The sequence below is a fragment of the Copadichromis virginalis genome, linkage group LG2, assembly GCF_057382275.1.
Source record: "Copadichromis virginalis isolate Kocher_CV1m ecotype Utaka linkage group LG2, C_Virginalis_male_GT1.1, whole genome shotgun sequence".
Taxonomy (NCBI): Eukaryota; Metazoa; Chordata; class Actinopteri; order Cichliformes; family Cichlidae; genus Copadichromis; species Copadichromis virginalis.
Window position 1 is genome coordinate 22,677,630 of NC_140619.1, and position 27,459 is coordinate 22,705,088.

The 27,459-nt window shown below is 41.5% G+C and overlaps 3 protein-coding genes across 3 annotated transcripts in view; 2 read left to right on the forward strand and 1 right to left on the reverse strand.

The window, feature by feature from the left end:
- The window catches only part of ints6l (integrator complex subunit 6 like), a 41,176-nt gene extending 33,185 nt beyond the window's left edge, over positions 1 to 7,991 (forward strand). The window contains exon 19 of the mRNA XM_085473920.1: positions 7,873 to 7,991. Coding sequence (XP_085330046.1) covers positions 7,873 to 7,975 — 103 coding nt within the window. The 3' untranslated portion in view covers positions 7,976 to 7,991. The remainder of the gene's footprint in view (positions 1 to 7,872) is intronic.
- On the reverse strand, positions 2,309 to 3,219 carry her5 (hairy-related 5). Its single transcript, XM_085465669.1, has 3 exons — positions 3,136 to 3,219; positions 2,948 to 3,043; positions 2,309 to 2,837 (listed from the first exon to the last, which is right to left on the reverse strand). The coding sequence occupies exons 1-3, from the start codon at positions 3,184 to 3,186 to the stop codon at positions 2,370 to 2,372; spliced, it is 615 nt and encodes a 204-aa protein (XP_085321795.1). The 5' UTR covers positions 3,187 to 3,219; the 3' UTR covers positions 2,309 to 2,369.
- her11 (hairy-related 11) lies at positions 7,946 to 9,340 on the forward strand. Its single transcript, XM_085473960.1, has 4 exons — positions 7,946 to 8,063; positions 8,276 to 8,371; positions 8,492 to 8,585; positions 8,672 to 9,340. The coding sequence occupies exons 1-4, from the start codon at positions 8,010 to 8,012 to the stop codon at positions 9,259 to 9,261; spliced, it is 834 nt and encodes a 277-aa protein (XP_085330086.1). The 5' UTR covers positions 7,946 to 8,009; the 3' UTR covers positions 9,262 to 9,340.
- The last annotated feature ends 18,119 nt before the right edge of the window (positions 9,341 to 27,459 follow it).

The window sequence follows — 27,459 nt, forward strand, 5'->3', positions numbered from 1 at the left end:
CCGCTACTTTATCCAGGACGGGTAAGCGTTGGGCTGTGACCTATCACATCCAGCGTGCATTGAAATGCTGATCGGGGGCAGTTCCCAGTTTTGAGTGGATCTTTTTTTCAAATGCAGATAAGCACACAATCGAGGCTGTTATCGCACTGATCACACCTGGCGGTAGCCTATTCAGACAGTTTCATCAAATCTGTCACCAAAACCCAGAACGTGGATTTCAAAGTTTCTCAAGGCTAAATAAATATCAGCCCCCCTCCCCTCACCACCAGAGACAGTTTCCGTGATGCTGTCCTTTCAGTGGCTTTGATGACACAAACAACAGCAAAACACTTGCTGGCTGAATATCCCCAAGATCTAAATGATGGAGATGCATCAAGACACTGGCTGAATATATCCAATATGCTCCTTTTACAGAACCTTGTTAGTATGTTCTAAGTATAGGTCTTTGGTGGAAACAGACCACATCAAATATACCTCAACAAAACTGGCAAACCTACATTACTCAACCAGACCATTTTACCATCTGGACGTTAATATAGTTTAATATATTTGTATTTATATAATGTATTTACTTTAATTAGTTCACTTATTTTATGTGTGTTTAATTATCAGAATAAGATTTAAGAAGTTTGGAATAGTTTCAGTTTATTCTTAAATCACAAATCAACTCAAATACAAGGTCCAACATAATATTATATAAAGCTTATAAATGGGGACTCAAACTTTAGATAACATGGACCAAATACATATATAATTTTCAGCATATATTATCATCCTACCCTAAATCAATGCAAATATCCTAAAATAACCCAAGGATCCTCACATATAAATAACACCAATCCAATAGTTTTAAAAGGTCTTTATCATACATGGTTTTAGTAGCAACTGCTTTGAAGCTCATTCTAAAATTGTGGATCTCTACAGTTTACACTAAAACTTGTATAATTAACTTTGCATTTATTTCCCCTCAGAAGCATTTTTTTGCATCGTATCTGTGAGAGGAATAATCTATAAGTCTTACATTATTTTACATTACACAAGCATTCAGAAAAATGTTGCATTCAGTTAACTAAAGATTTGTAACTATGAAAAGAGGATCCGCCGGAGCATCCAGCTATATAACTTTGGTTTGTAAAGTCTGTAATCTGTATGTAGGGTAAGTAATGCACCATAAAACAATACAGCAATTTCAGTGAGGCTCCGAGTCAATTTAAACCCGGTAAAAGGTCTCACTTTAACAAATAAATCAACATATTTAGATAATTTCTTAGTAAGGCTTTTAGTTAGAAATGATTCAATGCAAAAATGTAAATCTAATTTTTGTTATTTTTTTCTGGCTTCTGTTTGAACAAAACACAATAAAATTTGTTGAAAAGGAAACGCACTAGATTTAAACCAGACATTCACCTTTATCGATCCCTCATTTATAATATGTTGGACATTTAAATAGTAGCAACATTACTTCATATAGTAGCAACATTACTTCATGCCAGAGAAATTAACGAAAAAAGCTGTCGGCATATCAAAGAATAAGAAAAGACCCTAATGTTGACCCCCCCTCCCACAGGTGTGTGTGTGTGTATGTATATATATATATTCCATTTCACACCTGGTTTTGCTTTTTAGTTTCCTATAGCCTTTTCTTTGACGTGGGAGGATTTTGTGGATTGGATGGTGCCGCACCCTGAAGGAGTCTAGACTCTGGACAGTGTGTGAATGGGCGCCATTGTTTGCTCCTCTACCCCTGAAAAAAAACTGCTCTGATGATTCGCCTGCCTATCAGCATCACAAAGGATGTCATAACTGTCGATCGTTGTGGTTAACTATCCTGTGGCCGTTTCATCTACAAGTGCAGCAGCTTTAAAAGCTTCACACGATACAACAGGCCACTCTGGGAGGTTTGAGCAAACTGTGTCTTTATTGAAGACTCAGCAAACACATTCATGAATTATTTCTCACACACAGTGGCTCAAATATATACACACGTTCGAGCCAAAAAAAAAAGAGGGAAAAACAAAAACAAAACCCTCAGCAACAGTAAATCAGGGAAAGCAATTTTTCGCCCGTCCTGTCAGCACAAATAAATGTTTTACGTACTGATGCGTAAATGTGGAAAAAAAAAACCCCAACCCCCCCCAAAAAACTTATGAGCACATATAGGTGAGGCTCAACGTTTTAAAAAGAGAAATCACTGATTACACTCGTACATGTGCGAGGTAATAGAAAGTGACTTGAGTGAGCTAAATACAGGCTGCGCAGTAGCCTAAAAAATACACAGTTACAGCAGGTACAGTAGTTACAGCAGGTACAGTAGTTACAGCAGGTACAGTAGTTACAAGGACACATAAGCCTCGGTCTTGATGCTGGAATCACTGAGGCCAGGGCCTCCACAGGGGATCAGGGATGTGCCCCACACCTGCGGGGGACAGATTGCTGGTGTCAGCGTGGAAGCCAGCCGTCTGCGTCAGGTAGTGGTGAGAGAGCTGGGGGTGATGGAAGGGCAGAGGATGAGGAGGCAGAGCAGCAGGAGGATGGTGAATGTGGCCGGGAGTGGTGGGGTGCATGGGGATCTCTGGAAGCGTAAAGGAAGCCCGAACAGCCGCTCCGCTGGGCTCCCCTGCCTCCTGGCTCTTGCTGGCTATGAACTGGTTGACCCTGAGCAGGCAGGTCCTCATGCCGTCATGGTAGCTGGACTGGCAGGCACAGGCCGGTCTCTGCTCCACGGACAGGGCCCTCTTTGAAGCCTGGTGATCCTTCTGTACATCCTCCTCTGCCTTCAGGAAATCGACCACACTCTCTAGAATCTCTGCCTTCTCCACTTTCGGATTCTTTAGTTTCTGCATTAAAATCAAATCACTCACAAACAGCATATAAAATAAATAACAACAACAACAACAACAAAAACATTATGAACAATCGAAATTAAAACTACGACGCAGAGACGTACCTCATTGTGGGTGCTCTCCAGCATCAGAACTCGCAGAGTCTCCAGACTGTGGTTGATGCGCTCCCGCCTGCGCTTCTCCATCTGAGGTTTAGAAATCTTTGTGGGCGAAAAAGTAAAACACTTTAGACTGCAAACAGGAAGATCGCGCTTTTTGCACAAAGTGTTGCTCCTGCGGAGATGTAACTCACCCTTCTGGCGGCCCTCTGTCCTCGAGCTCCAGGTGAAGATATAGCCTTCATGCTTGTCTCGTGCCTCTCCTCGTTGCTGCAGATCCAAACCGAACGAATGACACAAGTTTGCGCCCTTGTTGCAATTTGTTGATCCCCGTGCACACGGTCACGCCCCCTCTTGACACCCGAAAGAATCTGAGTCACGTGGTTCGACACAGCCGTCGCTTCCATTGAATTTTAAATGATTTTGTTTAGGCACTCTTATTAAAAATGTATATTGATTTAATGGAACTTTTTGAACGAGTGAAACAGCTAAACACGAGGCCTGCCTTTTTTACGCATTTAACTCGGACAGTTTCTTTTAGATCGGCTCCCCAAAAGCATGAACTCTGTCTACTCCTTTTTCTTTGCGGTTAATGCTTGTGTCTGCTTGATGCTTGAAAATAAAGATCAGCGGTATTTGCGCAAACACTGCCTCATTCATATTTCTATTTTGAATTATTTTTGTGCGTTTCTTCATCAATTCATCAGCCTCATGTTGCCTTTTTGCTTGTGCACCCCGACACAGAATACCTTAAAAACCTAACACTCAAAGAGACTCGTTCAAAACAAACAAAAAAGCAAACGCGATGCCATTAACAGTTGTCTAATTGTTCTTTTGGAAAGTAAAATGGTGATCCAATGAATACGTTGAACAGGCACTCGATTTATAGGATTATTGTTTTGCATAAATACACTCAGTCGTCTCTCTTGGCCTCCTCTCCACATGCTGATGACGATTTAAACAAAAATGTAAAGTTGGATTCAGCACCCCAGATTCAGACTTTGATTTTTCGGCACTGATTTTTCGTGTGTAGTGTGGTAGACCTCAGCCTTCCACCCCTTAATTCCTTCCTTTACAGTTTTTTTATTGGTTTGGCGCAGTTTCCACAAGCAATTGGTACATTTTCAAAACTCTTAGTACTTATATCACAACAGATCATCAAAAGTGCACCTTTTTCAAACATTTCAGCATATTTTCAATTGTGTTAGTACAATACACATAATGACATAATATCCTTTTCACTACACAAAATAAGTGTTTCATCTAAATAAATGTTTCGTTCACAGTTACTGCCTTTCATAATGTTATCACTATAAAATTTTTGATTTGCATCCCTTATTATTCAGTTTAATACATTTTTTTGTCATTTAATTCAACCGATCTTAATGTTTAATCAATGAATCATTCATTATGTCCATGGATTTTCAACTTGACTGATTGTTGTCTGGTCATTTGTAAGTTCCTTTTGAGAGGAACAATGTCCAGGTGAAACAACTGCGTTCAGAATATATTCAGATACAACACTAAACTGGCATGCAATTACTGTAACAGAGGGTGATGGAGCTGGATGCTGCTGTGAATCATCACAAGTATATTTTTGTTGATGAGGCCGGTTTCAATCTGGCAAAAACTAGACACAGATGACGTAACCTTATTGGGCTACCATCCACGTCCCTGGACAATGTGGGGGGAACATCTCAATGTGTGTAGCTATATCTGAAGATGGTGTGGTAGGCTGTAGACCAGTTCTAGGGTCATACAACACTGAACACCTGATAGTTTTTTTTAAATGAACTGGAGCAGGCCTGTCAGGGAGAAGACATCGTCTATGTTGTTGTGTGGGACAATGTCAGCTTCCACCATGCACAGCTGGTTCAGGAATGGTTTCAAACACACCATATTCCCCTTTCCTCAACCCAATTGAGAAATTCATCTCTACATGGAGGTGGAAGGTGTATGATCGCCATCCCCATGAGCATGTCTCCCTTCTTCAAGCCATGTGTGAAGCTTGTGGTGATATAACTGCTGAGCAATGTCAAGCCTGGATTCGTCATGCCAGGAGATTTTTCCCACGGTGCCTGAACAATGAAGACATCCACTGTGATGTTGATGAAAACTCATGGCCCAATGTTAATGACCGGCTTGATTAATTGTGTAAAAGTGATGAAAATAAAATAAAAAATATATTGTGCTTATGTAAATGACTTGTTGTTTTTTCTCCCTTTTTCGTGTGTGTGTGTGTGTGTGTATATATATATATATATATATATATATATATATATATATATATATATATATATATATATATATATATATATTTTTTTTTTATGTCTGAACATAAGTGTAATATTTGCTGTGTAAAGTTTTACAGTTCAGTTACACTCATTCATCACCAGGGACAATTTGAAACGCTTACCTTATATTATTTGCTCCTGAATGAAATGATTGGTAAAAGTACTAAGTTGAAAAAAGATCTTACTGTTTTGTTTGGGTGATTAAAGCAAATGTTCTCAAAATATATCACAATGATCATGTGTTCTGAAACAATGATTAAGTGGAATGAAAATATGTGCAAATACAATGAAATCATGACATCAGATTTTAAAGAATGACTAGTGGTGTTACAAATGTGATCAAATGTGAGTTTTGTACTGAGAGATTTAAAAATGCACACTTTAGTTATGAAAATAGTACCAAACCAATAAAAAAAAAAAACTGTAAGAATGGCTGAAGGAATAGTGGCATCTCTCAGGTCTTGTGTCAGGATTTTGTTCCCTTGTTTCTTAAGGACGTGCTTTTCATTACTGATATTTTCATTAGCTGGTGATATGTTTTTAGGCCTGCATGTTCTTCTTTTGTCCTCCACCTGTGGATTGTCCTCAGTTGTTGTTTTTTTTTTAAGGACAAAGTGCACACGCCATGTTTCGAATAAAATCTCTTTGGGAATCCCCTTATTCGTGCAAAAAATAGTCATTTTTCTGCATGTCAAATTGTGTCTTAAATTTGGCATTTTTGCCCCATAGATAGAGGCCGCTGGTAACAATAAATAAATACAGAAATATTAAAACAAAATAAATAAAATAGATTATTTGCTCCATTAAGGTAGGTGCCTTTTTATGCTTGAATGATGTTAAGTGGCTTAACAAGCAAACAAAAACAAAAAAATCCCCAAGATATTGCTTAGACAGTGGTCAGATACAACAACTGAAAATATATGAAAAAGCATTCGATGTCCAGAAAAACACAAAATCCTCCATAAAGCCTGAACACTACAGAAAGTCACTGGAGGCGAAGCATAAAGCCACGAGGAATGGCTCAAGACTTTTTAGAAGTTGATTTTTACACTCAGGTGTAATGATCATTATCAACATCACCAAGAAAAAAATCTACTTTTTCTAGTTTTCTACTGAATAACAAACATGGATGCCCTCACGGCATCTCGCTTCCACACACTGTTATGTTTTTGCTGTTCTTTAAACTTGTTTGTTTCATGTGTTTGGCCTTAAACATTTTATACATTAACAGATGTATTTCTGACCCTGATCTACTGTAATTGTTTCCAACATGTCATGCTGGTGAGACCCACTTTTTTTCCTTCTTTAAAAAAAATCTTTCCCGGGCGTACTTATTAACTATCGAAATACAAATAGTGAAATCATCGAGCTGAACGACTGTTTCAGTGCGACCTGCGTGTTCTCACATGACGCAGAGTGAGTGAAGTTGGCGTTAACTGCGCTTTTAGCTTGGTGTAGCTCTCTGTGCACTGCATTTATGGTCACCCTGATCCTCATAATGGGCTAAAGAGTGTGGAGATAACACTGGGATGATCGGATCACGGGGATCCAGAGGAGATTAAGTAGCTTTTCAAAAGCAATGATACTTCCGTTTCAAATCAAAGAAAGGGCGATTAGTGGAGGCCCGGGGATCAGCCCTGGTTTCTATGGCAGTCGGGAAAGAAACTCGCTCTTTAAGATACACCATTTCCAGCATGAGGATATAAAATATAGATATAGAAAGGAATTAGGTGTTCAAGTTGTGAATGCAAATACAAGTAAACGCACAGTTTGGGTCTCCGAGTGCGCTCGAGCATTAATGTGTGCAGGATTTAAGCCACGTGAACCCGCCCCATAAATAATGAGCCCGTGAAACCTAGGATGGAAACTGACTGGTCTGAAATGCTGCCCTTCTAGCAGAGAAATGGAGCATTCAGTTCTAATATGGTGACTCCTCGTGTGTGCCAGTGACAAAGGAGGCTGGCGTGTCGGACCTGACAGGTTTGGGAACGTGGAGCGAGGTCGACAAGTGGTTTGATTTTGAAAGAGTTTGTGTGAAGTCCAAACACCCAACCAACTGTCCCGAAGGAGAAACTGGCACACACTTAACGCTTGGGTGTCATAATCATCATCTTCACACGTCATCACGTCAGCACACCAACTTGCCCTTCTCCCATTTGGCCCATATCTACAACTGTGCGCTCACGAAGTTGCTTAAATCTAGTTTTTAACGATTATCTTGTGTGCGTAAAGCTGCAAACGCAGACAACACACGAGGCTATCTTCAACTTGCGCCCTGCTCCTTCATCTCAACTTGGTCTTTAAAGAAAAGGAAGGACAAAAATCACTTCATGCAACGTGCTGATGTCTCACACGTCACAAAAGTCCTTGTAGCTGCTCGTTTTCTCACCTTGTCCCTGTTCCCACGAAAATGGGATGTTTCCCATGATCTCACTTCACCAAGTGCACCTTCTTGGTGTTGCAACCAAACCTCTTTCCTTATTAAAAAAAACTATCTATCTATCTATCTATCTATCTATCTATCTATCTATCTATCTATCTATCTATCTATAGGCCACACGTTTAGCCACAGATTTAACATGTTGTCTTTAATTGTCACCATGTTGGTAACGGTTTCAAGTTTCGGTTTTCCCACAGTCACTCCAGTCTCTGGTCAGTGTCATCACGCACACGTGCCAGCCAATCAGAGGTCGCAGGAGGTGCACTTATAAGTCCCCCTGTAGGAGGCAGGGGGCTTTAAACCGCTGGAGGACATTTAGATAGAGCACTGCAACATGACCAGGAAACTCCAAAACCAAACCCAGAATGATGGGAAGAGCAGGAAAAGGGTAGGAAACTGTATCATTATTCTGTGTTATATTGCATGATTCTTTTTGGGATTAGGAAAACTTTTTATCACTGTAAGCTAATGTTCTTATTCTAAATTGGGTAGACGAGGACAAAGTAGCTTCTTAGCTTTAGCAAAGCAGTGAAGTCAGCATTCGTTGTGTTGAACTTTCATCACATCACTAAAGCAAAGCTTTGTCGTGACCTCTCAAAGACTCTGAAGCCAGTTGTGGAAAAGAAGAGAAGAGATCGAATAAATCAAAGTCTAGCTGAACTGAGGCATCTGCTGATGAATGCCACATCTGATCCAGTGAGTAATGTCTGAACAACCTTAACTGTGTATGAGTTGGCAAGTAAGCCATAAATGCAGTGGGAAAAAACGGTTTCTCCTCTCCTTTGTTCTTTGATTTGACCTGTCCATCATCAACAGCGGCTGCAGAATCCAAAAATAGAGAAAGCACAGATTCTGGACTTGGCTGTTGACTATCTCCAAAAGTGGACTGATAAAAAGGGCCCGAGCAATGGTTAGTTAAGCAAAATCAAACTAAAACCAGCATATTCATGTTCCACTTGTTTATCCCTCACATCTCTGTCTTTTTGCATCCTGCAGACTCATTTGATACTCATGCTCCTTTGGCAGACAGTGGCCACTCGGAGTCCAATGCTCCTCCTCTCTTTGGCAGAGAGAGCGCAGGTTTTCAGCAGTGTGTGGCCCAGCTGACCAGCTACATGCACAGGATAACACCGGCACAGAGAACAAGCCTGATTGAGGGGCTTAAACATCACGCAGAGGGTCTGCAGCTGAAACCAGACTTCAACCAGCGCGCAGCATCTGTGGATACCATTTGCTCATCCAACTCCAAAGATCCTCCCGTTTTGCTTTTCCCGTCTTATTCCCCATTTCAGCCTCTCGCTTGTTCCACGCCATGCCATGACTACCTGAGCCCTCCTCCTTCTCCCTGGCTCTCCCCTTCTTTCTCCATGTATGCCACCTCTTCTTTTGCGTCATTTGCCTCTCTCTTCTCCATCCCCCCCAGCCTTTCACCTCCATCTTCCAACACCTCCTTCTTTAGCTTCTCACCCACAGTTCCTCACTCCAGCCTCTCCCCTCTCACCACAATGAGACCCCCCTCAAACCTTCTACACAGGGAAGTGTTGGCACCAAACTCTTCCCCACCCATTTGGAGGCCTTGGTTTTGATGTGGATCAGAGACTGACATGCTGACAGGAGCAGAGCCACCTAGTGGGGATAAATTGCAATTGAGGGTGGAAAATTCTCAAAGCCTTGAATGTACAGTGTACAGATTTTTAAAGTTGCCTATAATGTATTACTATTCTTGTAAATAAATTAAGTTCAAATTCGTAAAGTGTGTATTTGCTTCCTCCCGTGCCCATGTGACATGTCATTAATCTAAATCAATAGCTCCTAAACAATCCTGAACAATGGCAGAGCCATACATTTTTTTAAAGAATATTTGTGGCCAGGCTGAGACCAGAAACTGATTTTATTTTATTTGTATTTTCAGCTCTTAATCTGTAAGGGAAAAAACAAAACCAGAACCCAACAACCTTGCAACAGATGCTAAATGTATTTTTCTTTAAAATGCTAATAAGGTAAACTGTAGTAAAGTGGGCCATTAGGTAAAGTGGGCCATTCATGGTTTGAGTGTCTCAGCTCTTTGAAACTTAACAGCCAATGATCTCAACAACAGCTTTACAATTAGCATTTAATTTTATTGTTCAGAGTTGTTGAGAGGTGCAGGGCAATTTCTCAGGCAGCCTTAAAATACTTCACAGTGAGTGGTGACATATCAAATCAAATCTTGTTTATAATCTCACTAAAAGAGCTTGAAAACATTATTTTCATGTACATTTTCACAAGTCACAGCAGTAAAGCAACAACTGATGGAGGCTGTGGCAACATCTGGAGGCGTGTTTGCCCAAGAAACACGGGGCAGTTCATCAACCACAGTGCAACAGTGTAGCTCTGGATTGCATCAGTGATAATAAGGGCTCAGGGGGTTGGGAATCGCATCTGTAACCGGAAGGTTGGTTCGATCCCCGGGCTCTCTGTCCTGGTCGTTGTGTCCTTGGGCAAGACACTTTACCCTACTGGTGTTGGCCAGAGGGGCCGATGGCACGATATGGCAGCCTTGCCTCTGTCAGTCTGCCCCAGGGCAGCTGTGGCTACAACTGTAGCTGCCTCCACCAGTGTGTGAATGAACAGTGGTATTGTAAAGCGCTTTGAGTGTCTTGAAAAGTGCTATATCAATCCAATCCATTATAATTAATGTGTGTTTTGCAAATATTAGGCTTCAAATTTCCATTTGGTTCCCTGCTGTTTTAGGACAGTATCAGAAGCAGCTCCGCTGGCTAAAAATGAGCCTACACACAGTATGTTAATGTCATGTTACTTATGTGGCATTAAAGAGCATTAGAGGCATAGTTTATCCCGCTGGTTCTCAAACCTTGTCTTAGATGCCAAAGAATGTTCATGCTTCCCCCAGTAATGCCCCACCAAGGGCATCAGAGCCAAAGTTTGAAAACCATGGGTCTAGGGTACATATACACAGCCTCCACATCGCACCATAAGACTGTACTTAAGACTGTGTGAGATAAATTGAAGAATTCATTGGGTTTTGACTACAGTTTTGAATTCACACAGCAACTTAGTAATTGATCTTTACTGCCCTGCCCTGTGTGCCTTAGAAACAATACTAAAGCATGCCCTTTAGGACCAAGCTTGAACAGAATGTGTTTGTGTTTATGAAATGAATCTTTTAATTACATTTTTTCACCAGCTTTGGAAGGGCAATGGATAAGAGCCGTTAAATGAAGTAACTTGAACATTGACATGATGATCGATCACTTTTTAAAATTTGTCTGATGCAATGTTTGAAGTTAGGATACATACAATTTTAAAAATGTGCAATAAATTAACTCAAAGGTGTCAAACCATGTCAAAGTTCCTCTTTGATGATATTCTGTAATATGTTTTTAACACAGCCCTCTTGTGTTGCCCATAAATTAAGCTGTAGGGTATAAGTGGACACGTAGTTTCCAGGATACAAGAATGAAAGTGTAAAAAAGCTGAGCCGGTTTGATGATATTCCTTACACGATCAAAAGAGGGCAGCATTGACACAGCATACACCTGTGTGGCAGAGAAGGTGATCTGGCTTCCTTCGTGACCTGTCTTCCAGCGGGTGCTATAAAAGGCGGCTGTCATTCGGGCTAAATAGAGGATGTCATTGAGCTATTCCATCAGCGATAAGCTCGAGATGCACGATCATCACTCTTCTCTCTTTCCGTCTCTCAGTGCTCAGGCCACTCCTTATCTTCTGATTAAATCTCTATTACAAGCTCGGAATATTTTCAGCAGAGAGGCACCAAAGGATTTGGCCTGTGAAAACAGAATTTGTCACATGAGAGAACATGTCTTTGGATAATCGTTATTCCCCCCCCCCCACTTCTGAAGAAACTCTGGAGTTATGAGGTAGCCATTGTTCTTTGTCAAAGAAATGAGAGGGCACGCACATCACTGTATAGCTCGCTTCCCCACACTGCCTATTTTGATAATTCTGGAAAGAAAGCAGAGACAGTTGCTCATGCTGGAGATATGATATTTTTTTCTTTTTTCTTTTTTTGCGGCATGGCAGATAATTAATAGGAAAAGAAATCACCTCTTGGATTGACCTGACAAAGGATGAAAAATCCCTGGCATTTTCTCAGGACAAGCTGATTACAGCTGATCCTGTTACCCTCTTTAATCACTGTTTTTTTCTGCCAGGTTGCATTCCTGGTTTGTAGAAAGCTCGAGATGTTGTGCTGTGAAGATGTCACAGGTTTGTCTCGGCCTGCAGAGAATCTGCAAATTCCTTTGTGTTGGTGCGTTTCAAAAGTCCAAATGCTGAGACGGGACTGGTGTCAAACACTTCCATCACACATGTGCACACTTGTATGTGTTGAAAGTGCAGTATGTACACTACACAGTATGCACACTGTACTTAGCCCAGCAGGTCCACAACGCAGGTGCTCGTTATGACTGTCTGCCAGAAGGAGAGACATCCAGAAAACATCTACAGGCGTTCTTTTCAGGACCGAGGGTGACAAACATCAGAGATTTATAAGCAGCTCTTATATATTTATCAGCTTTGGTAGAGCACATTTGGACATTTCATGTTTCGTTGATTGATAATCAGTACCCAACATGCATCGCGGGTTTTAGATGCAGGTCATCAACTTAGTTTTTGTTAAAGAATAACCATAAAGTTTAGGTTATTGTTGTTTTTGGTTAGGGTTCAACACACAAAATGATCAAATCAAACTACATGAGACGCAATTTAAAGTGTAGAACTGACAAATCTAATTCTATTCAGTATGTTGAAGCTATCATACTACTGTAGTATCTCTGATGTTGGAACCACCCTTTCAAAAAGGTCATGTATGGTCATATGTGGATGCCCTGGGGCGCCTCTGCCAGTGCGCCCCAGGGCAGCTGTGGCTACAATGTAGCTTGCCATTGCCAGTGTGTGAATGTGTGTGTGAATGGGTGGATGACTGAATGTAGTGTAAAGCGCTTTGGGGTCCTTAGGGACTGAGTAAAATGCTATACAAATGCAGGCTATTTACCATTTAGTCTGTGACCACACGGGGGCGCCCACATCGAAGAGAACAAGAAATGCAAAAAGAGGTATTCTATTGATTATTTTCTGATTGGGGCCATCTGAGAGATCAAGTTGGCTTATGGCATCACAACACTTACAACATTTGTGGTATTGGAAAATCCACACTGATCCTGAAAGTAACCAGCAATAGGATATAAAAGAAATTAGTTAGCAAGGTTGTGCACACTCATAGTTTAATGACTTGTCAGTCACAAGGTAGGGAATGCTTTACTGTCCATTTTACTCTAAATGGCACCATAATTTTTGAAGTCGCCCCCTACTCGTCATTACAAAGAATGCAGTTTAAAACACTTATCTTTTGTGGGAGGGTATGTTTGTGACTGTGATTTCCATCATTTGCTTCACTCATAGCAGCGGCAGATTCTTGGGAATGTGAAAGGATTAGAGAACGGCTAAATTTCTTTTGCAGTGCAAAAAATCAGGACAAGTACACATTTCAAACTGTGAGATGATGAAAATCATTTACTGTTTTACGCATGAAGACAGCAGACTGTATTAGAATTTAGAGGTCACCTCAAAGTCAGTGATCTGGTCGCTCAAGTCACAGGTTATTGTAATGTGTGACGTATGGAAACATTCAAATCCCCTAAGGTGTCAGTGGGGCTCACAGTTACCGGCAGGACAAATTAATCTTGTTTCACTAAAATCTAACCAGTACTCTGGGAGAAGTAACGTGTCTTATTATGGACTGTCGATGGATGACGGACGCCTCACCATGACCGGAGCCCATTGGTCAGGCCAGACGAAAACTAAGCTAAAAACCACGTGTTGAACTGTCTGTTATAACTTGTGTAAAATGCTCAATAGATTAAAACTCCCAACTATCCCAGCTGCCAGTTTGTTGAAGGGCTAACACAGAGAAACAGATTCACACCTACGGCCAATTAACCTAACCCCATACATGTATTTGGACTTTGGAGGAAACTGAAGAGATTCCTCAAGGATACGGGGAGAATGGCCCAAGCTTATAGTCGAACCCCGGACCTCTTCGCTGTGAGGTGACAGTGCTATGCACCATATCACGTTGCCCCAAAAAGATCATTTCAATTTTTTAAATAAAAATCATCACCAAATCATGACCACGGTGAGGACATCGACAGCCTTACTACATGCATTACTGACTATATAAACTTCTGTGTGGATAACACTGTACCTACCAGGACTGTACGGTGTTTCTCCAACAACAAACCTTGGATTACCCCAGAAATTAAAACCGTCCTCAAGCAGAAGAGGAGGGCCTTCAAATCCAGAGACAAAGAGGAGTTGAAAAGGGTGCAGAGAGAGCTGAGGGGACTGATAAGGAATGGGAAGGAGAGCTACAGGCAGAAGATGGAGAACCAGCTTCAACAAAACAACGTTGGTGAAGTCTGGAGAGGCCTCAGAACCATCTCGGGCCACAAACAGCAGAACTCTCTGCCTGGGAGGGATGTGAGATGGGCAAATGAACTGAATCATTTCTTCAACAGATTTGACTCAGCCATGAGGCAGTCTGCAACATCGGCTGCAGACTCACCCACCCCCACTGCTGCTGTTCCACCTCAGACACTTCACACCTCCTCTATTCACCCTGCTCACTCCCCCCCACCCCCAACAACAGCATCCAATACACACTCAACACAAGGCTCCAGCCTGTCTCTCTCAACCACCCAGGTTAGGAGGGAACTGAGGAGGATTAATGGCAAGAAGGCAGCGGGTCCAGATGGCATCAGCTCGAGGGTCGTCAGGTCCTGCGCGGACCAACTGTGTGGGGTGATGGAGCACCTCTTCAACCTGAGCCTGAGGTTGGGAAGAGTCCCACAGCTCTGGAAAACCTCCTGTGTTGTACCAGTGCCAAAGACTTCACGCCCCAAGGACCTCAACAGCTACAGGCCGGTGGCTCTGACATCCCACCTGATGAAGACCCTGGAGCGGTTGGTCCTGGCTCAGCTTCGGCGCCTAATAAGCTCATCACTGGACCCACTTCAGTTTGCCTACCAGCCTGGCATTGGAGCGGATGATGCCGTCATTCACCTCCTACATCGTTCCCTCGCTCACCTGGAGACCGCTGGAAGCACTGTGAGAATCATGTTCTTTGATTTCTCCAGTGCCTTCAACACCATTCTTCCCTCGGTTCTAAAGGACAAGCTGGTGAACTCTGGAGTGGACCATCACCTCACTACCTGGATCCTGGACTACCTCACCGACCGACCACAGTATGTGAGGACTCAGGGCTGTGTGTCGGACAGGGTCGTCTGCAGTACGGGGGCCCCACAGGGAACGGTTCTGGCTCCGTTCCTCTTCACCATCTACACTGCAGACTTCTCCCACAATTCCACCCAGTGCTTCCTGCAGAAGTTCTCTGATGACTCTGCAATAGTCGGCCTCATCACTGATGGGGACGACAAGGAGTACAGAGGTCTGACCCAAGACTTTGTGGACTGGTGCCAGCTGAACTACCTCCAGATCAACGCCAGTAAAACCAAGGAACTGGTGGTAGACTTCCGCAGGCACAAGCATTCTCCACTGCAACCACTGAACATCCAAGGTATGGACATTGAGGCTGTGGACAGCTACAGGTACCTTGGTGTTCATCTGAACAATAGACTGGACTGGACTCATAACTCAGACGCCCTCTACAGGAAAGGGCAGAGCAGGCTGTACCTGCTGCGGAGACTCAGGTCGTTTGGAGTGGAGGGCCCACTCCTGAAGAAATTCTATGACTCTGTTGTGGCTTCTGCTATCTTTTATGGCGTGGTCTGCTGGGGCGGCAGCATCTCTGCTGGGGACAGGAAGAGACTGAACAGGGTGATCCGAAGGGCCAGCTCTGTTCTAGGATGCCCTCTGGACCCAGTGGAGGTGGTGAGTGACAGGAGAACGGCGGCTAAGCTGTCATCCCTGATGGACAACATCTCCCACCCCATGCAGCAGACTGTGACAGCACTGAGCAGCTCCTTCAGTGGGAGACTGCGGCACCCACGGTGTGGGACGGAGAGATTTCGCAGGTCTTTCCTCCCCACTGCTGTCAGACTCCATAATAAAGACTTTAACTGATCAAACACACACATCCATACATATGCAATAATACTAAGTGCAATAATCCTTTCTGTCATCGTTGTATTTTTACTCAGTTGTATATAGTATTTGTATTTGTATTCTATTTTTATCTTATTGTATATTTATTTTATTTTATTCTACTGTATATAGTATTTTATTTTATTCTATTCTGTACAGCTGTGTACTGTATTTATTCTTATTGTATTCTAATTTTTGCCTCATAACTTTTGCACTGTCCACTTCCTGCTGTGACAAAACAAATTTCCCACGTGTGGGACTAATAAAGGTTATCTTATCTTATCTTATCAGTCCTGATATTTTTTCCTTGGTATTTGTCATTGAAACTAAATCAAAAAACACAAATACACTTTCAAAATCGGAACACTTCTGATTCCTCTCCCTCATTTCACAGGTCTTAACCCGTTTGTAGGTCCAACAGCGGAAAATGATCTTACACAGGAGGGAGAATCAGCTTACATTTAAATGCAGAATACTTGTGCACCTTTCCAAGGCCATTTCAGACTGATCCAGTGCTCCTCCCTATATTTTGGCAACATGATGAAATTGCCTGAAAAGTATGCAGAGGAAAAATCCAGACAGCACATTATGCACATTTTGCCCTTCATATTTTGGAATCTGTCGAATGTGAGAAAAACAGATGAGGAACTGCTCTCTGGAGTAACTGTTTGTGATTTTCTGAACCTCTGGTGTCTGGTGTGCTGTCTATTTGTGTAGGAGTGACTGTGCATTCTTTTGGAGTTGAGTCGATTTGTTTGACTAAGCTTTGCTTTGGAAGACAGTCCACGGACCCACTGCTTTTATCAGTCAGATTGAAGGACTGCTCTAGACTCCGTAAGCATCCGCGCAGAGAGGAGGACTCCTCACTAAGATCGCATGTCAATACTCAAGAATGTAGATCTGTCACTACTCACAACTAAATATCATTTTTTCCTACCTTTCATTTCTTTCTCTTTCCCTCTTTTTGCAAAGGTCTTTGATGTAAATAGTGAAAGGATCCCAGACTGTAGCAAATTACCTGAGGACTGAAACATTTTTGACATAAGTCCTGAGAGACGAGGGCAAGCCACTTTTCCTGGCGGCCCCTTTAGCGTTTTTAATCTGGGGCTGAGGGAGACAGCAGCGCTGACAGAATGATGGGACAGCTGGACATGCTTCCAGGCCAGCAGCAAGGGGCAAAAGAAAAGCCATGAGAAGGGCCACTGCAAACATCTCAGCACCGAGCCAACAACTCAGGACTGCAAACCAAAGCAGGACGCAGTGTGACACGTGTCCTTGGGAGACATCTACCTCCTCCACCTTTCTATCTCAATATAACAGTATGCATCTGCAAACACGAAGGAGGGAATTATAAAAGAACTGCTTTGATTTTTTGTTTCATTTATGGCAAAAAAAAATGTCTCACACTTATGATATGTAGTGATGATGACTTATAACTGCAGTATTTCACAATAGCTTTGACTTACAGAAGGGGTGTCGAACTCCAGGCCTCCAGGGCCGGTGTCCTGCAGGTTTTAGATCTCACCCTCGGTCAACACACCTGAATCAAATGATTAGTTTGTTCCCAGGCTTCTGGAGAATTTCAAGACATATTGAGGAGGTCATTTAGCCATTTAAATCAGCTGTGTTGGATCAAGGACATATCTAAAACCTGCAGGACACTGGCCTGGAGTTTGACACCTATGACTTACAGTCTCAATTATAACATAAAAAAGATTGGAACTGGTTCATTAACACTATTAATGTAATAAATAATTAATGAAGAAGCTAGTTTGATGATGCAGATAACACATTCAGTAATCGATGTCGATTAAACCACAATATTACTGCACATATGCTGCAGATCTCTAGACCAGGGGTAGGAAACTCCAGGCCTCGAGTGCCAGTGTCCTCCAGGTTTTACATGTGTCCTTGATCCAACACAGCTGATTCAAATGGCTAAATTACCTCCCCAACATGTAAAGTACTATGAGGTCTTACAGCGTTCTGGATCAACAGAGGAAACTTCTAGAACAGTCCAATAATATTGGCTTACAATAGTCCAGTTGTGACATGATAAAGGCATGGACTCTGAGGCAAGCTGTTTCTAATTTTACACATATTGCATGGACAGAAAGCAATTTGTTTAATATGCACACTGAAGGACATATCTTGATCAAAAACGACTCAAAGATTTCTCACAGTGTTACTGCCGACCAAGGTAATAATGTCCATAGTAAGTATTTGGGTACACATCATGGTTCTAAGATTTTTAGAGCTGAGCACAAAAACCTCAATTTCATCTGAAATCAGGAGAAGAAAATTATGGGACATTCAGGCTTTTATGTCTTTAAGGTATACCTGTAGTTTAGTTATTTGATTTCTGTCATCTGGCTTCATAGATATAACTGAATATCATCTGCATAGCAGTGAAAATACACTATGTCTTCTATTAACATTGCTTAAGAGAAGCATGTATATGTAAAAAATAATGGTCAGAGCACAGAAGTGCGTGAAAACCACAACTAACCTTTGTGTGTGAAGAAGTCTCCCCTTACAATAAAAAAGCATCATTTGCATTGTGATTAAATCTCACTGAATCAGCTGTTGCATGAAAAAAGAGACAGAGTTCCACATTTCGACAACATTTTGTTTGTAAAGGTAAGAAAATAGTAATATTATTAAAAATTGTGCTTACAGTCATTATTTTGTTTGCATTCATTACAATTTCATGTAAGTCTTTCTGCATTTGTGTGGTTTTCTGTTTTTTTTTTTTTTTTTTTTTTTTTTTTTGGCTCAACTGGAAATGCCACAGTCAGGATTTAGTGTTTTTTCCTTCCAAGATCACTCTCATCTAACCACACCCTTACATTCCAGATGAGAGAGAGAGACACACACACACACACACACACACAAAAATATGTTAAAATGCCCAAATTTACAAGAAATATGTTGACAGCCTGATACAAAAACAGTTCTGACTGCTCTACTTTACGTTCCTCTTCCAAACAACTGCATGATGGGTATTTATTCATTTTTACTGCATACCCTTCTTGCAAAATGTTACGCCTGTAATAAGGTACACAGCTAGCATTTCTAGGTGGGGTGCATTTCTGTTTTCTTCAGTACTTGATTGTAAAGGACAGACTTTGGAGTCAGCTACCCAGTTTCCTGTGAAAGTCAATTTAATTTTTAAATTGTCTTTTTAAATCAAAGTTAGCATCCCATTTAATATCACTTTGAGATATGAATGCTTCTTTTTTTATCAGCTCTAGCTAGTGCTGGCATCAGCTAGTAATTCCTTAGAGGGTTATATTAAGTTCAACACAGCCAGGCTGTCTTAGGCTTAGCTTGGCTTGACAAATCCTAAAACCCCAGTTGGCGATAACAGATATCACAATGTGCATGCTCACATAAAAAAAGGTTTCACAGGTCACATGGCTTTTCTTCACAGAATATGATTCCTATGAGTGTCACCTACTCCAGTCAGTGACAATATTAGATAGTGGTGTCTGGTGAGTTAGTGTAATAAAATACAATTTATTTAAGTATTTTATTGTTGAGTGCGCTCTCAGTGCTGCTGTTTATTTACAAGGTGATGGCTGCAAGTTCTGAAACTTAAACCTGGATACATTTAAACATTAAAGGTTACCATCTCATAGACTAATAAGATTTGTTGGCAGATGAAAGTGAAATTAATTGCACTGATTGAACAGGTATTCTTGATGTGTCTGTTTTGCGTTCCAGTTGTTGGAATTCCAGCTGTGTGAAACAGATTAAATAGCCAATGAGAATCAAATATAAAACATGTACACATTTTCTAAACAACATGCACATTCCTGTGACAATGCAATGCAGTTTGCACTTAACTCTGTGGTTTTATTCGAGTATGGAATAAATCTGCATTACATATGTTTCATATAAAACATGTAAACCCAACAGAAAATCTATACTGTGCTTGAAACATGAAGTACACAAAGGAGTAAATGAAAATGTGGCAATTTGAGAGGATTTTAACCCTTACATGCATGGATTATGACAACCTCAATCAGGATTTTTTTCCCCCTAATATTTCGGCATGAAAGATGAATAAAAATAATTGAAAAAATCTTGATTAAGGTTGTCATAATTCATGCTTGAAAGGGTTAAATAACAGAAACACGTCACACATCTATAATAACATTAAAGGACTAGTGGGTGCCAGGGTATGGAGTGACATGTCAGTGTGCAATGTGGTGCTTTATGTGCAAGTATGCCATCAACACCGACACAAATACAAGAAAACAGCCTTTGAATAGCTGTCCACTGTCGTGACCGCTATGTATGAAAGGGTTAAACTGACATAACCAGGTTATGTGTTCTACATCAGTTACCATGGTGATTTAGCAGGGTAAAAAGAGAGCCCCTTTCGTAACACAGGAAACTCTGACTTTAAGCTTGAGATATCTGGCTAATCTATTAATCTTGCTTCTCAGTATACCCCTCTGGTCTACCCAATTATCTACATATGATCTCACAAAAGAAAACAAAAAAACTCCTGAACAGACAAGATGGCAACAGCCCAAAAGCCAAATTTGAAGGCCAATCTTTGATATAGTGAGTATGTTTAAAGAAAAATGTATAACTTGAATAACTGCTGGTAATACTGGGATGCAGATTTTGTTACACTTGGACAAACTGTTTCTTTCCAGTCTTCTAACAGAAGCAAACCCGCAAACATCTGCAGCCTGTAGAGACACACACACAGTTGTTAACCTGACTCTTGGCAAGAAAGTGAAAATCTTATTTCCCTAAATGTGCAACTGTTACTTTAAGATTGGAAACTATGCCGGATTAAAATAAATCCTTTCACTTGAAAGAAAAAGTAACACATTTAGCTCAGACTGAACATCCCACCATCTTGACGGGAGCTCCATTGTCACGACAAACATGCTTTAAGCGGACAGGAAGTAACCTGAGCCAAACGAGAGGATATTGAATCAGATGTTGCTAGCTTGTTTTTCAGAGCAGGGCAATTATATTTGACATAAGGCGCTTTCCACTCATGCATCAGTGCTCTCCACTTTCAGAGACTGGTATCACATTGGTCCAGTGGTTTGCCTTTCTTCCTCTCAATTTTACAAAGTCATTTTGCTGTAGATGATGAACAATGGCTGTCTTTTCAGAGATCCTATAACCTTTTCTTCCCGGGGGACCCCTTTGCAATCGAGTATGCCAAAGCATATTGTCATTCGCGTTGCTTGCGCGGTCCAAATTGTAATCTTCCCAGTGCTGCTTAGCGATATCTTGAGATTCAAAGCGCAGTTAATTGTCAGCATGTTCTGACCTGAAATGCATCTCTGTTGGCGTCATCACTGTGCTACATTCATCACATTTGTCTTAAACTTTTAACCCAGAGGAGCCATTTCTTCAAACTTGGGGTTTTGACTCGAGCCTCTCCCGCCTGTTTTCCAGCATTTTCCTGTGTTTTGTGTTTGAGCTCTGGAGCGCTCCATTTTCTGTCTGGGAACATGCATCCTCTTCAGCTTGCGTGACCCTGTCCGCCCCCTCCACCCCCACCCATGGGTGGGCTGTGACCCTGCTTGCCTGCAGCCACTACAGGTTACAAACTCTCACCCTGCAATGCTTGTAATCCTAGGGATGTACTTCAGTGTGCTTAGTGCTCTTTGCCCCTTTCTAGAATTCAGTAGGAGCCCAACAGGTCACAGGTCAGCGTACCAAACAGAAGCTGCAGATAAAAATAGCCACTGATACATAGGTCATCTAAAAATACTAGCTCCTGTCCGTTCTTATTTACGGAATACTTTGTTTTGCAGGGAAACATTTGGGAACTTTTGACATTTTCCACCGGCCAACGTCTGCAGAAACAGGAGTGAGAGGCTGTTTTGTTCGGACAAAAAGCGGGCTTGATGATGCAGATGTCTTTTTCTTGTATGTAACCTCATACTGCTGAGAAAATGTCAGTGCAGGCGAAAGAGTGTGTGGACATCAGATTCTCCGGGACCTTAAGGGGCCCCATGCACTGACAAATAGAGCACTCTGTCCTTATCTCGACAAAGTAAGAATTCCACCTCTGCTGCTGGAGACGGCAGCGTCTGAAGCCAGAGTTTATGAACAATAAAAAGCATATTAGGAAAGCTCTAAAATTAGCCACGGTTGAAATAAAATTAGTCTTTATTGCAACTGTGTTTGACTTTGTATTGCCTCAATTTATAGTGGCTGCGCTATGTTTGACAGCAAACAGTGGATAGTTTAATAGGAAGGGTTGATAAAAGGTGATTGACACCAAAGTGCACAGTGTTCCAAATTTACCACGCCATGACAAATCTATAAATACAAGCCTGGTGTTCTTTCAGGAAACGAGGTAGCCTCTTTTTCTAAGAATGAACAAACTAATCAAGACAGCATTCTAGTCCTTTATTGACTTACTCATGCATTACAAGTGTGGAAAAAATGCTTTTTTATTGCACTTTCACAAGATGACACCTGGCAGAACTGATGTAGGTGAGCAGAGTGTGCTCTGTCTTGGGGATCTGGGGTTTCCCACTGCAGCTCCATGCAGGAACAAGCACCAGAGCAACGGAAAGGAGGAAATTATATATCTTGACTGCCAAATACCTACACTTTTAACTTAGGTGGTAGTCATTTGTGAGGTGGCTAGTGCAGTCATGCTAATCAGTAAGTGACCAGAGAGTAGTGATGCTTGGTGTATGAAAAACGGGGAAAAAAATACAATATACAACTTCTTACTAAGGTGTTGGTCCACAATATGCTGCCAGCTGTCATGTAATTAATATATCCTTAGTGCTTATTTTCTTATTATATTGTTTTATGTACTTTAATAATGAAGGTTTGTAAAGCAAGGCCACTTTTGACTCATAAACTGAGTGCTCAGCTAGACTGAAAAACAGGAAGTTAGTGTAGAGCTGTACAAGTATATTAATAAATACAGGAAGCCAGACAGAAAAGAGGAACTTGTACCATATAAGGAGTGTTTGTATCGAAACTGTGTGACGTGTAAAGTACCAAAATAACACCTATATGTGAGACGTTATTAAATTCTAATGTTAGAGTTTCTGCAACTGGCTTTTAGGGCTGTGCAGGGCTCTCTCTTCCGGAAGATGATTGAATAAAAAGAATTATAAATGTTTTTGACCACTATGAGTCGGGTTTTCTCTGTTCTATCATGGGGATCAAAGAATCGGGTTTTAATACAGGTTAGCTTCAGTCTCTCATAAAGCGGTCAGGAGGGTTGAGATATGATGACCACAAAGATCATAACATTTGATTGATATCATACTCATTTAACAATTCAGTGACCTATCGTGCCTTAAAATCGAAGGGACCACTCTCTTCAGATTTCTGTTTCATTGGGGTATAAAGGTGAACTCTGGTGGGCGTACAGCATGCCAATAAAACTCTGCACACAGCAGAGTCACAGCAGAGCCCATCGCTGTAGGTGTCGGATGTTCCTGGTGTGTGTGACAAATGGACCAGGCCGTGTGTTGGTTATATGATGCTTGTGAGTTTTTCACCACTGTACAGTCAACTGTCCATTCTTTATAATTAGGTGTGTAAACAGTGAAATCCTGGCTGATGAACTGTTCTTTGTGACATTCTGATCATATTCTGATTTTTAGGACTTGTTCAGTTTATCATTTCATACAATCCACGAGGACCATAATTTCAAATCATCCAACTCTAACTCACTGACTCTTTGTGATGGAAACAGCTTGAATCTGTGCACTGAAGTTAAACTGCTCCAAGATCGGCTAGCGGGCTGGTTAGCCCAACTAGCCTGGCTATTTATGATGTGTAATCAAACATTTACTGGAACCTGATGTAAATATGGCCAATCTCAAACTCACATCAGCTTTTCCAGCATGTCCAGTTGGTCTTCATTATAGTAATTAGCTGTGTCTTCGGCTGCGAGTGAGGGGTTTTAGTTGGAGAATCCACAGTTTCCAAAGCTCAAGGTTGTGGATCAGGTGAGGAGTGAGTACAGATTTCTAGAGGAGACCCTAACATGGTCCAGAGGTGTATGAGAAGATGTGCCCAGAAACTTTTAAAATCATTGTTTGCAAAAGCTGCGGCTAGCTTGACTAGTAGCCAAGCTAGCAGCAGCGCATTACATTTACAGTGTTATCTGGCACCATCATCAGGTCTGTTTATGACCACAATCATTCGCTTGACTGGGACTTTCTGTTTAGTGCCATTTGCAAACATTAGCATGCCGCTATTCTAAACTAATGACACATTTATCCAAACTGTCTTTCTGAGCATGTTAGCAGGAGTTAGCTAGTTAGTTAGCATAAATCTTCAGTTTTTCTAATTCATTTTTGACATCTTAGGATTTGCAGGGCTTTCTTGTGTCAATGCTGTTAACTCTCCTGACTACTTCAAGCTCCACTGTCACTCCCGTTACAGTCTCCCTGCCTCTGTGTGTGTTATACATATCTGGTGACATCTGGGAACATTATCATAGCACACTCTGAAGGCCTGAGAGCGGCGACACGATGTACTGCGAGGGGATCAGTGCTTTCTAACATCAAAGCTGCTACGCTTGTTCTACGTCACAATCAGAGATTCTCCGGCACTGATAAATAAGCATTAGTTTGCCTCTCCCAGTGTTTATTTTTGGTGGTGACGTTTTCTTCTCGAGTCCCGTCGCCCCCATCCTCAAACATACCCTCTGAAAGCTTGAGGAACTTTTAAGAGATGAGCACGCTATCTCCTCTTGAGAAGTGTTGCGTGAGACCATGTGTGTGTAGTTTATCAGAGCTTTTCTTTGTCTCTTTTCATCCAGCTCCCTATTTCTAAGTTCTTCATAAAACACAGCTGCCTCCTCTTGAGACTAGACTTATCTGTCATTCAGGCTCCCTCCTCTTTTTTCACTGTGGTCTAAATGCATGGACCACCAACCTCTCATCTTCCCTGAGGAGTAAAGGCAAGGCGATGTGATGGAACAGATGAAATTCTCCTCAGAGCTACGGGACCTGGTGGTACTTTGTCTAGCCCATCTAGATCACTCTGATAAGGTGCCACGATAAGTAACATGAAAGTACCCTGTCATCAGCTTTTTCTTCTCTTCTTTTCTGCCCACAACATCACAGCGAGGCAAATAGACAATACTTTTGCATATCACTGGCTTTCAGAAGTAAAAGATGGCATGAAAGAGTTCTCAAGCCTCATCTCATAATTATCTACTTCATTGGGTCTCCTGCTGCCCTCTCCATTAGAACCACATTCTTCAGGTTCAGCTCAGAACCCAAAGCTAACAGCGATGTTTTATTACTGATCTGATACTCTGTGGCACTACATCTGACTTCACAAGGCCCTGACTTTTGTGTTGGACTGAGGTCCTGAGCTGCAGTGCCAGGACAGCAGATTACGCTCACTATTTTCCACCCTTAGCAAAAGCAGTTCATCTAAATTATGCTAACTTTATCTGCTGAAAGCAGTAATAGTTTTCTGTCACAGTAATTTTTTTTTTTTTAGCATCAATAGTATCATTTTCACATTAGTATCTCTCAGCACCTTTCTTTTTTGGAGATATAAATACTTTTGCTTGGACCAGTTTGTTTCAAAAACATATTTTTTTACCTTAACTGGTTAGATGTGGGCCATCTAACCAGTGGGCCATCGCCATTTTCCCCCCATTGGAATCTTTTGCAAATGCCAAATGCTATTTTTTGCATTTGATTTCATTTTTTTTAAAAGGATGTGTTGCTGAAATGTTTCCAATTTACAGAATGACAAGCCCAGTGCCAAACTTGAACAAATTAATTATGTCAGCCACTCTGCAGACATTCAAGCATACTTCAATCAGCTCTGTTCTGATCTTGCGCAGCATCCTTGTGGGTCAGACCAAAGGAATGAGGTGGTCTCTGTGAAAATAAACATTAACTGTGAGATGTATTACACCCAATTGCAAAACATCCACCAATGACAACATAAACCCTTACCTGTCTTCCTTCAGGGCCCGGGATTGTAACTGCGACTGTGATTGGTCGCTCTGGGTGAGGCATGTTGGGGAAATAGCATGCCTTTCTCCTCACAAGAAAACTGTCTTTGTTTGACTCTGACAGGGGGAATGTGTGGCTAAGCATCTATGTGGCACTTTGAGCGCTTGAAATGAGTCCCCAGTATTTTCCTGATGTGCGCAAGGAAGCGCTTTGATCCTGGGTATCAACTCACTGGAAGATAGTGCTTTTCCTGGTTTGTTTCTTTTAGAGACAAACTGAGTTATTTTCTAATCTAAACCAAGACTGAGAAAGAAAAGTGTCAAATTCTACCTTTGAATACTCAAATATGACAAAATTAGCTTTCTTTAATAATGAAACCAGGTATTGTCTTTCTTTTGCCCAACAATTTCTTTTTGCATTTCAATAATACAGAGTGGTTGACCTGCCTAGCTGGCAGCAGGTTTTTGATCACCTCACTGATAACTCTGAATCCAATAAAAACACACCTGGGTTATTGAAAGACCAGAGCCAACCAGACAGACTAATGTGAGCTGGACCAGCCTATTAGTGCAAGCACAGTAAGCATTATAGGGAAATGGCAAGGAAATAAATGGCTCCTCTCTCTAACACTGGAACATTTGAACAACTCCCCAAACTGTTCTGCTGAGTCCCAAAGCTTTGAAGTCTAATGTCTGCCTACTGAAGCAGACACTGTTCATATCTCCTTGGTTGAGGCATGGGAAATGAACCCAAGAAGCACAAGTGAAGGTCTACAAAGCTTAAATATGATATTTCCTGTGTGTTCGGTCGCTCTGTTCTTGGCCAGATCTGTATGGTGATTAGTTACTGGGACGTGGAGAGGTATGCATGCCTTATGAGCAGGAGGACAAGGAAGAAGAACCTCATCAAAACCACTCCCTGTCCAGCTACTGCTAATCTTTGTATTCTACTTATAGCGGTCACTGATCTGTGAAGGCTTTTCTAACTAGTCCTGGGTGTTATTAGAGACTAAACCACGTATGTCCACATTATTAGATCTCTTAAAAATCTGCATGAATTTTCCTGTAATGTCACTTTGAGTTTGACATCTGGGGTTTAGGGTTTGGAAAGGTCTACAATAAAACTGATGGCCACATCCAGTTTTTGATTTGGCCAATACTTCTTGAGCATGTATCTGGAAAACAAATGGCATCTACGTTAGCCTGATTTTGCGTTTAGTGTTCATATCCACATGTTAGCATGATACAATGCTCAAACTGAGCTCAGCGTTAGCTCAAGTGGACCATGGAGTCAAGATCAGCCTCTTCTTTCAGTCTCTTTTAACTCTTGTGGTTTATCACCTATTGCGGTTCTTTCGGGGTTTTTCATGTTGCCTCTGATACTGGAACAAATGCAGGCTTTGGGAAAATAAAAGCTCGCTCCAGGCTTTGCTGATTAAACACTGAATCTGTGATAAGCAGGAGATATCAGCAGTTGTGAGCAGCATGCTGGGATGGATTTTGATTGATATGGGTCCATTAGAAAGTCTTCTAAAGATACTGTCACAGGAGTTTTCATCACACATGCTGGCTGGGAAATAATCATGTTATAATTCCATTTGAGAGTTTTTAAAGTCATTTTCATTGTCATTCATCCAGTTTTCTCATCTGTTTATACTAGAAGAAGATCCAAATTCTGTTACTTTGTAAAAGGTTTCCTAATCTGAAGAAAGGTCTA

What these genes read in the sequence shown, in the direction of transcription:
- her5 (XM_085465669.1), bottom strand. Translation starts at nt 3,186, where the DNA reads ATGAAGGCTATATCTTCACCTGGAGCTCGAGGACAGAGGGCCGCCAGA. An exon ending in GACAGAGGGCCGCCAGAAGG is followed by an intron (nt 3,044 to 3,135) that starts GTGAGTTACATC and finishes TCGCCCACAAAG; the next exon opens with ATTTCTAAACCTCAGATGGA. An exon ending in TGGAGAGCACCCACAATGAG is followed by an intron (nt 2,838 to 2,947) that starts GTACGTCTCTGC and finishes ATTTTAATGCAG; the next exon opens with AAACTAAAGAATCCGAAAGT.
- her11 (XM_085473960.1), top strand. Translation starts at nt 8,010, where the DNA reads ATGACCAGGAAACTCCAAAACCAAACCCAGAATGATGGGAAGAGCAGG. An exon ending in ATGGGAAGAGCAGGAAAAGG is followed by an intron (nt 8,064 to 8,275) that starts GTAGGAAACTGT and finishes GACCTCTCAAAG; the next exon opens with ACTCTGAAGCCAGTTGTGGA. An exon ending in TAAAAAGGGCCCGAGCAATG is followed by an intron (nt 8,586 to 8,671) that starts GTTAGTTAAGCA and finishes TGCATCCTGCAG; the next exon opens with ACTCATTTGATACTCATGCT.